Here is a 14,193-nt window from a genome sequence, read left to right on the forward strand (position 1 = left end):
AATTTGTAAGTTTGTAGTTGCTGGGTGAATAATTTTCAAAATTATTAACATCATCAATGTTTTTATTAGGAAAGTGTTTTATTCCTGCCAAGTAGATAACTGAACTAACAGGTTTTTGTATGTTTTTGATCTTTATTTCTCTAGCCTCCAAAACGCTAATAAATAGTATGCTACGGGACCCTTCTCAAATTCCAGATGGAGTTCTAGCAGCTCAAGTCTATCAGGTATTAATCACACTTGTTTTGTTTGGTTTGGTTTTTTTCCTTTGGCAATGCTGTTATCTGCCTAGCAGAGTAAGAGATTTTAAACCTCATTTAATTACTGTCATCGTAAACTATCAGTGAGGTCAGGGTGCACAATAAATGGCAATGCCATATTTGTGAGGGGAGCATTTCACTTTTTAATAGCTTGCTTTTATAGTGAGTAAAAGCATACAGTTTTTGTTTTCTGTGATTAAATCTGAACAGCATCTGATAGCCTTTTTGAGGAAAAGTAATTACTGTTTTTAAGATAGTCTTTAAGTATAATGGTTTTGTAGTTGCCCATCAGTATACTACTTCTCTTATTTGTCTGCAGTGTACTGTGAATGACTGTTGTTATGGACCACTGGTGGACTGCATCAAACAGTATCCTTTCCCATAAAATTTTAGGTGCACAATTGACGAGCTTAGACTGTGTGGAAGAGATGTGTCTAGCTTTAACCTGACATAAAGTTCTGCTTCACAAAACACGTTTCATACTCCTCTGTTTTACATTCAATCAGCTAGAGAGTCACTGCAGAGCTTTCTCTTACATGAAGAAAAATCAGATGGACCACGGGAATATGTCAGTTTGGTGGCTACACATTCATATGCCTGATTGAACCTCTTTGCTTTTGATTAGTTGAAATGCATGTCTGGTTTTGTGTTAAGACTAGTTGACCATGCTTTGAGTGGTGAAGTTGGACTCGATGATCTCTGGAGATACCTTCCAATCTCAGCTGTTTGGTTAAGTTTCATAGATAGTGTTCAACATTATGGCTTTGCTTTGTTATGAATATGGGTTTTAATTGAAGTGTTTTCAAGTGCAATTCAAGTTTGATTGACCAATTAGTATTTTTAAGCTCCTATCTGATGTTCCAGTGCCGTTCTTTTATTTTCTCTTCTTCTTAAAGGAAATTATACTAGCTGTAGTAAAAAGCCTATGTAGCTTGAATTTTCAGGGATATTTTTTTTGTGATGTTGAAATGGTTAATTAGAGAGCCTCAGTGCACTGTGAGTACACTGAGGGAACTCCACGCTGACTATTACAGACTAGGATTATAATTTGTTAGGAATGACCACTGAGACCCCAAATCTGCTTTAGTAAAGTACTGAAGGAGTAGCTCTTCTGTTTCAGTATGCAGTCAAAGGAACAATTTCAAAATCATGGCCTATTGTCACTGAGCAGGCTAGTAAGGCAGTTCACTCCCAAGTCCTAGAAAATCCTTGCACAAATCTCTGCATGCAGTTTAGGGGAAGATTTTGATTTCACTGTAAATTTACAGGATAAGAAAGCTACTGTGATGTTTAGTTATGTGTGAAAAACAGCACTACTTGTACGTGTGATACATGTGATTGTCACTCCTTAAAAATATGTTCTTTCTACTAGAAATACTTGTCTGATGTCTACTAGAGTCTCAGCCCTGCTCCCATTAACTTTAACAACAGCAGGATAGTGGTCTAATTTTCTTTGTATTTTGTGCTTTAAATTGTAATTTTAAGTATTCATTGGGACTATCTTCAAGATCAAACAAAGCTCTCTAAAAGTGGATTAATAAGTTGCACTTTTTAAAAGGTTGTTGGTCACTAATTTTCATATCCAGAATTTTAAGATTAATATTTTGTGCATGAGCAATCTGTAGACTTCTGAAGTCTACTGATTGGCTGTAGACTTTTGAAAGTGTATGTTTAAAAGTAATAATGACACATATGTAGAAATATGAACCATTTTAAAGAATAGCTTGCCTGCAGTCTAGAAGAGACTTTTGTATCCTCTTCAGATTCTGGCTCAAGTCAGTTATTGAATACACAGTGACATTGATGAGAGTAATGAGAAGTTTTTCAATTCCATTTTGGTACAGAAAAGTTTAATGCTAAGCTATATGAGTGCATTACTGTAAGTATGTTGCTGAATTAGATATTAATTTTGAGGTGCATAAAATAGTTAAAAATCAATTTAAAGTTAAGGTTTTAAAAGCATAATGTCTTCTGAAGGATTGCATATTGATTTTAAATGTAACTATCTAATTGTATATGCATGGACTAAAGTATGAAGTCAACCTCTTTGTAAATGCCAAGAGGCTATTTTTCAGTAATAGTTCAGATGCTTACGGGAAACTAGGCTGCTAGATTGCATGAGTAGAAAATGGCTTGTGAAGTTATTTACAAGTTTTGCCCCATGGTCATTGCCATACATCAATAACAGGTATTATTATAAGCAGTGTTTCTGCTTATGGTGCATTATAAATTCTGTTTGCAATATTTTTCTTACCTTTTTGCTGTTCTTCTGAAACTGCTAGTAAAGTTTAGCATAATATGTAGTTTCAGTTAATAAAAACTGTATGTACATGTGAAATGATTACAAAGAATTATTTTTTTTTTGCTGTTCAGCATGAAGTGTTCATATAAATTAGATAATTAACTGTAATGGTAAGGTGATCTGTATTTTAAGTTTTCAGAAGTTATTCTAAACAGAATTTGGAACTTAACTGCATTTAATGTAAGATCTTTTACCATGATATTCCTTAGGATTCTTCTTCAAAGCTTCCAGAATAGAACTTTGACCTCTAGAAGGATACATTAAAAATATTTAATCTGGTGACTTTTTTACATACCACTAAGAATAGCACATTGGATCAACAGCTGTCAGTGAAGTGAAAAGGACTTCACTATAAATTATTATTTTATCCTTCCCTGGCATTAGTTCATGCTTCTGAAAAATCAATTAAAAGGATGTTTTTTACAGTAAGATGTTTCAGATGGATGTAGTGCCTATCAATTTCAGAATATAAAGAAAAAAAATCCCAGTTTATTTCATCCTTTGCTGAATCAGAGAATTGATACACTAGTCAGTAAAGAGAAACTTAAAAGGTATTTAACTGTGTGTTTTAAGATCACACCTTCTCTTAAATTTAGAGGGAGAATAAAGAAAAACTGGAAATATTGTCCTTAATTATGCTTAATAAATATGGTCAAGTGGGTCTTAATTCTGTGAAATGCATGCTCTTGATGCAGTAGTCTGATTTTCATAAAATGATACATACTTCTGAAAATCCCTGTAAGGATTTTTAGAACTGAGAGTTCAAATCACTGATCACTTTGAAATGCAGATGAAGGTCAATGAATTCTATGATGAATTACTTTACCTATGATGTTTTTATGAAGTTGCTTCTTTTCCAAAGTAATCTTCCATTTCTTAACCTAAAACTATTAGCGCTATTGGGCATGAGCATGAAGTCTTGCTGCGAGAAATGCTTTTGGAAAAAAATCTCTCTTTCATAGGTAAGAATCTGTGGTAGAGGCTAGCCAGTGTGTTCCTAACTTTAAAGATAATGGTGACTGTTTACCTAAGAAAAAAATAAACCTCAACATTCCTTGTATTAGGTAGAAAAGGAAGAGTAAAAAATGATTGATACTGTTCATGTTATCTTTTATTGATTTAGAACCGAACAGGAACTCAGTTACCTAATACCTTTTATATACAGTACATGCACAGGCTTGCAATTAATATTTTATAGAATAAGTAGCTGAAAAAAATGCTTTAATATCTGCTGCAGTATTACTTTTGGTGTCATGAGATATTAGCCATAATCTAGACCTTATGAGACTTAGGAGGAAGCATAAGAAATATTAACTTCAGAATGCTTTATGTATGAAAGAACAGCTAGAGGATTCACTCATTTACTTTTCTGTGCAGTCGCTGCTGAATTTTTGCCCCCTGCCTCCCAATCAATGCAAGTACTCTTTTTCACGCTCCCTGTATTTAAAGTTATTTTAAGAATTAATTAGTTAGAAAGTGATTTTCATTTTTTTCTTTTAGCCTGCAGTATGTTTCTTGTACACGAGTGCCATTGAAATAAAGATTAGTGTTTAAAACACCCTTTCTCTTAATGCAATAGTAAGCAATGACTTCTTAAATCTTGGATTCCTTATGTGATGAGACAATAGCAAAGTGAAATGCTGTCTTTTGTTAATGGTTGAGCATTGTACTAATGTTCTGTGAATTTTCTGGTTTTACCAGGAACTATGATCTCTCCTGATTTTGGAAACCTTAAACAAATTTAAGAAATTGGGAGGCGTATTAAGCTTTTAAAAATATTTGTCTGTACAATTAAAGAACAGAGTTAGTGTGCTCTTTTATACAAAAGTGGGAAAAGGACAGGAATAACTATCACATGCAAGCTTTCAAGTGGCACTAGGAAAATGTGAAGCAGTAGATTTTCCTACTTGACTGTAAGAACATAGATACAGGTAATAGGCTTAAGCTGTAACTGCAGAGACGATGTTGAGTTAAAATACCAAACAGTTCTAGGAATAAGAAGTATAAAACAAACTGTCAGGGAAGGTTATGGAATCACCTCCAATGGAAAATTCAGGTCTGGATTTGACACTCATCTATCAAAGCTGGTAATGAAATCAATCCTGTCACAATACAAGGGAATGGATTAGATGACTCACTGAGGGATCCTCAACCCAACAATTATGATTTTATTTGGCTTGTGCAGTATACAAGTCAGATTTACATTTTAATGTTTTGTGAACTTGGATAAACATCAATTTTGTCTTTAGAAATAAGGTCTAAGAAATCTATGCTGTCAAATCAAAACATCTAGAATGAGTTAACTCATTAGGATATGAAGATATAAATGAGAGAGCATAATTTACTGTTTATATGTTAAGCATTTGTGTTTGTTGTGCCTGTGCATTACAAGTGTCTTTCAGGTTCTAGATGTGTTTGGGTTTTGGTTTTTACTTTTTTTCTGAAAAGAAAAGGGTTTTTTAAGTGTCTAGAAGATGAACCCTTTTGAGTCACTCGTAATAAAACCTTTTATTTCTGAAAAACTGTTTCCAAAACTGCTTGAGGAAACCTCAGGAAAACAGAAGAGATGACAGAATTTCTTATAGGTTCACAAATTCAGACTTTGTTGTGTAAGACTTCATTCCAGTTTTGAAGATGGCTTATAACTTGCAATTCCATTACATTTTAACATATAAAAAACAGAATTTTCACAGTTTCCATATTAGTATACTATTCCAGTGTACTGTCCTTCAGAATAGTCAGGGGGGTTGTATCAGCTGTTCACCTATGCAACAGAGAATCTAGTACAGGAGAAGACAGCACAGTCAAAGGACACAGTGAATATAAATTGCCCCAGTATAGTATTGGAGCATGAAACAGCTTTTCAGGTTCAGGACATAATTTGTCTGTTTGTAGAGCAGTTAGCTTTCAGAGCCTACAGATCAGAAGTAACACATTCAAACTCACCCTGAAATTGATTGGAAACCTATACACACTAATGGGGTTACATTTTATTAATCCACTGCTCATGGGAAGCACATCAAATCCCAGGTCCTCCCCTTAGAAAAATACTTTGCCTGAGATGAAAGTGATCAGCAGAAGCATTCTCTCAAAACAACTTCACACACCATACTGAAATGCCAAGAATTTCTAAGTTCTGTATATAGATCCTTTACATATATATATGTATATAGATAGATATATATTTATATCTTTACCATAAATATATTAGGAAAGCTTTTACCTATATGGGTTAGTACTGAGCTTTATCCTCCTTTGACTCCCACCATGGTGTCCCTCAGTAGTAACTTGGATATAAATCATGAAATCTGATCCATGTTTTCTGCTGTGATCTTAAATTTGCAGTTGTAGCTCATTCATGCACCAACAAAAGAATGTTTTGTTTCTTTGTAATATCCAGAGGCTAGTAAAAGAACAATGATGTGTTAAATGGTTATGATTGAGTGTGAAGCTGTGGCAAAGATGAAGCTGCAGTTTTGTTGGAAATCAAAATTAATGGTCAATCTGTAGACAAAACACTTATTGGAGCTGTTTCCACATAATTTGCAAATCTGAGGATGCATAGGTGTAGCTGTCAAAGCTGCTGTGGACTGGCTTCCAAACAGTTGTTAAATTATTCTCTTAATCCATGCTAGAGCCAGAAGATCTTTTGAGGTGCAGAACGCTACCTCTCTAGTTTCTGGACCAATGTGAAACATACCTGAACTGAAAAGCTACAACACCTTTTTGGTGGGATTATGGTTTAAAACAAAAATTCTTTAACCATTCTGGGGAGTTTCTATAATTATTTTTTTCTTCAGAGTTATAAAGCTTCAAAACACTTGAGGAAATAATAGTTGCAAAATTATATTCCTCCACAAGGTAGACAACTCACATCAACAATAAATATTCTTTTTAGTATATTTTCCAGTGTTTATCACTAAATATTGGGAAAAACCAAATAAAGACATTCAAAACCAGATTTAAAACAAAAACATGTTCTTTTTTAATCAATGAATTAGTGCCAGAAGAATCTGCTGAAGAATATTAAAAGTAATGCTGACGCAGGCTCTTGTTCAGAGACCTTCCAGGTTGACCTATCCAAGCGTGTTTGTATCTGTCCTTGTTTTCAGTGAGGTTTTTTTTAAGGTGCATTTCTCTTATTTTGTGGTAGTAGGATTTGTTAGATGTGAAAGAAAAGACTGACCTTTCTAATGCTATTGCTCTTGAATGATGAACATTTCAGCTGGGACATCCTATTGTCTATTCTAGATCGTTTTAAACAAGAGGAGGTTACAGTTAAATAGAGTTGGATGAAACTGGGTTTTTTTTAATCACAATCGAGACATTACATAGAACATTAATTCATTTTTATGTTATGGCATAAAACTCTCTATTCATGGGTTCTGTTAAATTAGAACCTTCTTATTCTTAACGGCATTTATCTGTATATGTGACAATCTTAGTTTGAAAAAATAGCCAATCACCAAGTCCGTCTCCAGATCCTAGAAATGCTTTTCATTACCTGATTGGGTGATATAATGAAATATTGCATTGCAAAGACTTGTATTTACAATATAGTCTATAGTGAAGAAATGCTCTCAAAATTAAAAAAAATAGTACAACTCTCAAAAAGAATAAACAGCTATTGCAGTTTACAGAGAAGTGAATTTACAGCTTTCCAAATTTACTCCTGTCCCACTTTCAGAATGAGTTCACTATATAAAATAATACTTCAGACTTATATTCTTCAATAAAAAGAGTGGGAGAGTTTGCTTTTGGCACTTTTACAATATTTTGATTTCTAAGACTCTATGTTTTTCTTGTCATTAAAATGTTACTTGGACTCTAACTGCTGACCTTTCAGGATATGCACAAAGTATTCAAAAACTGAGTTCTGAACATTGGCCATGAAACTACTGTCCTAACCTGATAAATGGATTGGAAATAAGCTACCCAACAGTGAGAATGGGCCATTAATTTTAATCAAAGGTGATGTAGAAAGGCGAATGGGATGCATGACAATGTCAACAGCCCAGTAGGTGTTAAGGGGCTACACAGCCTTACTTGTTACTAGGTAGTGCCATTAGTTAAGCCTGGGTGAAGACAGAAAGCCATGCCTGGAATTGAATGACCAGGTCACTCCAAATTCTAATGGAGAAATGGTGTTTCAGAAATACCAATGTAATGGTATCAGAAATGAAGGATAATAGTTTAAAAATATTAAGGGCTTGCTTGGGCTTTTTTTGCCCTTTTTTCTTTTTTTTTTTTTTTTTTAAGGGAGCACCCTTTGTCTTTTGCGATTTTATTTTGCTCATTATTACTTCTTGAAATATTCAGCTCTAATATCTGTAAGTAATAGAGTTGTATAATTAATGTTAGCAGAATTTCTAAATCTTTGTATGTTCTGAAATTGGATAAATTCTATAGAATCCAGAATGCAAGAGAAACTAAAATTATGGCTCCTCTCTACTTTAATAAATTCCTGGGAGAGAAGGATTTTCATGCCTTTTTTTAAACAACTTTATGCTAACATTAAAAATAAAACCAAGAAGACAGCTACAGTATATCTACATTTGTGGTGTTGGTAGGATTAATCTTTATGCATCCGAAGGTGGAGAGGCTCTTCTTTCAATCAGCGAATATACCTCTTTACTTTGAATATTTGGAGGTTATAAAATACTGTATGACAGCTTGAATTAATGATGTTTATAATGAAGACATAAAAATGCAGGGATGACAAAGAAGCATTTTTATATCCATGCTTCAGGTTTTCCACAAAGGTTCATTTAATTTGACACAGCATTGCATGCATAAGAAAGATATGTATGACTGCATTAGTAATTCTTGTACTCTTATTTAAAATAAAATTAATTATGCTGCTGTCTACTTAATGGAATAGTTTTATAAACAGTAGTCCTTATTCTGTATGTACAGCTGAAGATCAGCTTCGTGCAAAGGGTTATGACAAAACACCAGACTTTATTTTAGAAGTACCAGTAGGTAAGTCTTTTAAAAGAACTTTTATAATTTTGTTTTGTGTAGAAGAGTTCATGCTAAAATATTATGGTTACTTAAGTGAAGCATAATCTAGGATACTACAAATTAGTCTCTTCAGGAGTTACCCAATAATTTTAAGAACTTCCTAGTTTGGTACCCAGTGTTTCCTCTTTAGTCTCTGCATGTTTTTATCTCATTATCAAAAAAGGAAAAAACAACAACAAGAACCTCCAAATCCCTGCTCCCTCTGATGTACTCTTCCCACTATCTTTCTGAACTAAACTCTGAAATGCCTGTAATTTTCTTTTACTCCTAGACCAAATCAGTTCAAAGCAGTCTTAAGAGTATTACTGTTACACCTATAGGTCATTGTATAAAGGTTTGTCGTGGTGCAGTTATTCTTTTTGCCATCACTTTGGATGCAGATACAACTCTGCAGTTCTTCACTGGTTTTTAAAAGCCTGAATAGCAGGAAAGAATAAAGAATAAAATTAGGTATAAAGGTCATAAATTCATCCACCTTTTCTGGTCTTGAGGTCATGTGAGAAGGTAACCAGGTGACCTAGTCGCTGGGCCACAGAAGAAAAAAACATCCAAATTGTGCAAATGTAAAGGATTATTAATCACCTTTTGTAAATTGGCTTTTGTGCCAAAAGACTTCTGCTTTGCCTCCGTAGAGTGCAGCACCTATCTATGCATATGTCTACTTTTCTGTCTGTCAGAGAAAGTAAAAAGGCTGAAAGTACTGTGTGAAAGTCATATACATGACTAGGTTTTTTTCTTCATATTGACAACAACTGAAATTCTTACTGAGATAACTGATTTGTACACTAGTATAAGGAATGGAATGTGTGCTATAAAATGCATCACTACGCAGAACTGCTTGAAATACCATCTTTCAGCACAATCACCTGTTATTTATCCAGCGAACAACTGTGTATATGAGGGTCTTCTGAAAGGGTTTTAAAGACTTTCCTTAGCTTAGTGATGTTTGTATACCTAATCATGTTTCCAAAAAACAAAAATGGTGGTGACGTTAATAACAAAACAGAAAATACCTTTGTAACTAAAGGACTCCATATTTGAAACAGGGAAGTTTGGCATCCTACTGCAGTTCACTCATGTCAGGCCACATGTGGAGAGTTTTCATTTAATTTCTCCCCCTTCACTTCCATAATTACTGTGAAGAATCTCAGGAAGCTTCAAGGACTTGGGGGGATGAGGGAACTGTTGGTTTTTACAAGGTCTAAAGTTAGCAGGGAAAATTGTGAACTTTCAGAATTACAGAATGGCTGAGGCTGGTGGCTAGTTGCTCAGGCAGGTTCACCTGGAGCTGTTTGCCCAACACAATGTCCAGACAGTTGTTGAATGTCAAACAGGGAGAATCCACAACCTCTCTGGGCAACATTTGCCCATGCTCAGTCACCCTCACAATGAAAAAGTGGTTGCTAAAGTTCAAATGGAACCTCCTGCTTTTCGGTGCCCGTTGCTTTTGGTCCTGTCACTTGGCACCACTGAAAAGAGCCTGTCTCCCTCTTTTTACCACCTACCCTTCAGAAAGTTTTATACATTGATAAGATTCACCATTAACATGCTTCTTAGGCTGGTCTCTTTTTCTTTTTGTGTTAGAATAAATCCAAATATCTAGAACAGGATGTAATTAAACTGAAATTGATATCAATATCTGTTAAAGTATTTTCTGATAAGTTTTTGAAATGTCCTTTTTGTGCATATTCGAAAGATAATTTTTACAAATATGTAACTGTTGCAAGCATGAATTATGTGGTAGATTGTGGAGTAAATAGGATATTCACAAACACACTCTTATAGGCTGTTGAGTTTGCTTTTCAGAGTTCAGTTTCTTTTTTGCTGTCACCCTAGCTGTGGAAGGACACATAATTCACTGGATAGAAAGCAAAGCCTCATTCGGTGATGAAAGTAGCCACCAAGCCTATTTGCAGGACCAGTTTTGGAGCTACTGGAACAGGTATATTTCTATTATTTTTCCTTATAGATAAATAGGATTACATTTTAAAAAGAAGTTACTGGATAAAGCAGTAGTGACTATTGTATTAAGCCATGTGGACAAAATACATGTTACTAGTCTGGCATTTTGAATGTCATTACTTAGCATGTCAAATTGGAATTATGAAATATTTGTGAAAAATTCATATCCTAATTGTTAACATGCAGCAGATACATCTGGTGATTTTACAGTGATGCTACATGACAGAGTAAGTTACTTTGGTACAGAAGTTATATGTCAATTTTTTAGTACCTGACTTTGAAAGAAGATTTTGTTAAAAAATCTTTGCAGTCTAACCAAGTGGGCTTTGTGTGTGAAGAACTTTATTGCTTATTGTCGTTGTATCTGGGACAATACTGTTTCACTGGGTTTTTTTTTAATAAAGTATTTCTTTTGTATATTATCTACATTTGAAGCAGGAATAACTATCTTCAAGTTAAAAATGTAGTAAGTATTTGCAGGAATGTAAGGAGGTAAATAAGTTATGCTAGACAGAAGTTTTAATCATGTCGATGGTATTGGTATAAAGATTTTTTCTTTTAAAGATGGTTAAAATACTTCCACTTTATTCTTCTAAAAGTCAGTGTTGTGTATATTTGTATATCTTTCCATGGTCCTACATACCCCCTCACTGGAGGACTTTTTTCCAAAAAAAATCTTAAGCACAGTGCTTTACCTTCAGTGCCATTTTTGTATGTGGTAGAACCCTAAGCAAGATAGTAAGTGAGATAAATGAAAGTTTTAATAAAGGATTTTTTAAAGCATAAATTTAGAAGTTGCTCGGTGTTAGCAAGAGACCATCTGAGGGATAGTAGAGAACATGGCACAAACATGTGAACATGCAACAGAAAGGGAGTGTGCTCCAACATCAGAGTCTAGTCTGTTGACCATTAGTATTTCAGCTGAAAATGAGGAATGTCAAGGTGAAAATAGCTAGCATTACCTTCGGAAATACTTTAAAAGCAAATTCCATAGAAGGCATCAGAGAAAGGGAAACCAAATCTTGAGAACAACATCATCAAATTTTGGAATTATGCTCTGCAGCAGCATTCTTGATTGACATAAGGACATGCTCTTATTTGACAGTCCCAGAAATCAGTGACTTGGAAAACTTGAATCAAGGCAATGGGAAACTCAGGAAGGCTGTCAGTTGTTGGATGAAGATACTACAGGGAAGTTGTAGAAAATAAATTGTGAAACATATAAACAGAATATAAAACTTAGAAAGAAATTTGAGTATATACAATATCTAGGCAAATGGTGAGAATGGCAGGAAAGATGCTTATGCAATTGGTGCTGAACTGCACATCAGTGTAAATGAAATGGAGCAGCTCAGGCCGGGAGGCGGCCATTAGATGGATTGGCTGGAATACTTTCTGAGTATAAAGGATGTCTTTGAAGGAATCCATGATGGTATCAGAGAAAAGCAGCTCCAAGAAGTGAATTTTAAATAGATAACATGAGCATAGAGATACTTACTAAGTTGAGATGGGGTGAAAGTTGAGTAGACAAGTAGGATGAAGGCACTGATCCATTTGTTGTTTGCAATAAAATTGCCATTGCAAAGTTGAAGTTTCTTTCTTTTTTTTGTACCAAACAAAGTGTCTATCCACATTTTGATTTGAACTATAAAAATGTGTAAAACATTTGAGAATAAAGTGTATCATTTGAATCTGACATTCCCAAAGGAAATTTCTCTTACACTTTTATCAATAAACCAAGACGTAGCTAACTTCAATTTAATTTCAACATGTACTAATTAATAATTCAACTTCAAAAATGGAATATTTTCTCATTTTCTCACTGAACTGTTAGTCAAGTATCTCTAATGTTGCAAAAGCTAGACTGAAATTATATGTGGATCAATAAAACATTTTGAAAGTAGTTTTGAGATTTTGCCAAATCTGTTATAGTTGTTCATATTAAAAAGAAGTACAAAAATTGTTACTTCTTACATATAATGACTTTACATTCATATAAGGGAAACTAGAGCTCTCTTTAGTGAGATTTGTTACACCCTAAATCTAAAATTTAATGGTAGGTTAACCATGGAAATTAGGCAGATTTCTTTGGCCTTTCTTTAAAGAACAAATCCTGTTAGTCTTAATTTTACTACCACTTGGCCAAACTGACAGTGTTACATCTTCTGAAATGAGCTCTGAGTTACTGTAGCTTCTAATATAATGACAGTTGAGTTAATGAACACACGTTGACAGATTAGGTTGCAAATAGGTTAGACAGTTAACTTTCGTTGGTCTCTGAAACTATTTATTTAAAAGGACACAGGTGTAGCTGCCCAAAATATGAATTAATTTTGGGTTATTTAATCAGCCTATCTCTCAAGTGAGAACCAGCTTCCCAGTCAATTCACCATATCTTTGTGTCTCCCTTCCTCTGAACAGAGAAATCATTTGGAGAAGCAGCACCAGTTCACAATAGAGATATCATGACACTCAGCTGATAGAGTGTTGTAAACCTGATCCGTTGGTTGAACTTAGAGCAGAAATGAAATTGAAGAGAAAATCTGTAACATCGCCTGTTAGATGTGGATAGAAATACAAACTAGATACTTTGAAAGGAATGAAAGTGAGAGATTTTAGGGTTTTTCCATTCAGTTTTTTTATTGTTTCTCTAAAAATGAGGAGTCAGACTGGAAAAGTTTCTGGATTCTTTTCCCATATGTCACAGATGTAAGATGAATTCTACTCAGAATGCGACTGAAAGCTTTGAACATAGCTGTGGTTTGTTTACTGTTATGTGTGTATTTCATTAAATGCTGTACTCTGTGCTAACTAAATCTGTGAGTGTCTTAAATTGGTCTGTACTGACAGGAAAGAAATGGCACTTTCTCATTTAACAGAACAGCTCCCTAGATGCAGTCAACCATGTCTGTTCACCTCAGTGCAAAAGAACACCTTTTTATTACTCTGAGTTCTGCAGGGACAGCTTAGCAAGGGTTTTTATGGCTCATACATCAATGGTATTGTTAAGCAATTTTCAGTTGCAGTGGTGCACTGCAACCTCATCTTCAAATTAAGCTTCACATTAAAAATGTACAAAGTGTACCTTGTCAGTGGATATGCACAGTTGTAATTTAAGATGCTCTTTAGATATTTGAGATTTTTTTAATAGTAAAGAAACAGGAAAAAGGCAAATTTGGTCTTGCATATCCCCAGACTGATTTTGCAGAGTGATATTTTAGAAAAAAAAGCTCTTGTACATACTGGAAAAACTTGAAATGTTTCATGTACTTACAGAATCCCTTCCCTCCTTATGTTTGTTCGGTGGTATCTACTCAGCAGGCTGTAGCTTTCAGTGCCACTGGGTAAGCAAAGCAACTGCATGTGCAAAATATAATTGCTTCGTGCACGTGTAGTAGATACCATACTTTTCATTATTCACTGGCCTACGTTGGTGTATTTCTTGTAACTATGAGAATAAAAACTTTTGAATAGCCAGTGTGACCAAAGGTAATTTGGAGAGCATGAACAGGAAGTTACACAGATTGCACTTTAGAACAGCGTCTGTGAACATATTGTAAATTATTTTAGGTTTTAGATGAATGTTGTTGTTCCCTTTTTTTTTTTCCTGTAGTGTCTAATTTTTTACTTTTTTTCTAACTTGGAGTC

The 14,193-nt window shown here is 34.4% G+C and overlaps 1 protein-coding gene across 7 annotated transcripts in view; it reads left to right on the forward strand.

The window, feature by feature from the left end:
• The window catches only part of CUNH15orf41 (chromosome unknown C15orf41 homolog), a 123,494-nt gene that overhangs the window by 50,717 nt on the left and 58,584 nt on the right, over positions 1–14,193 (forward strand). For all 7 annotated transcript variants that reach the window (XM_027642283.1, XM_027642280.1, XM_027642279.1 and 4 more), the window contains 5 exons: positions 145–224; positions 577–626; positions 3,454–3,521; positions 8,476–8,541; positions 10,420–10,525. In XM_027642283.1, the coding sequence (XP_027498084.1) occupies positions 145–224; positions 577–626; positions 3,454–3,521; positions 8,476–8,541; positions 10,420–10,525 (370 nt within the window). The remainder of the gene's footprint in view (positions 1–144; positions 225–576; positions 627–3,453; positions 3,522–8,475; positions 8,542–10,419; positions 10,526–14,193) is intronic.

The sequence above is a fragment of the Corapipo altera genome, unplaced genomic scaffold (genome assembly GCF_003945725.1).
Source record: "Corapipo altera isolate COAL_440 unplaced genomic scaffold, ASM394572v1 23b, whole genome shotgun sequence".
Taxonomy (NCBI): domain Eukaryota; kingdom Metazoa; phylum Chordata; class Aves; order Passeriformes; family Pipridae; genus Corapipo; species Corapipo altera.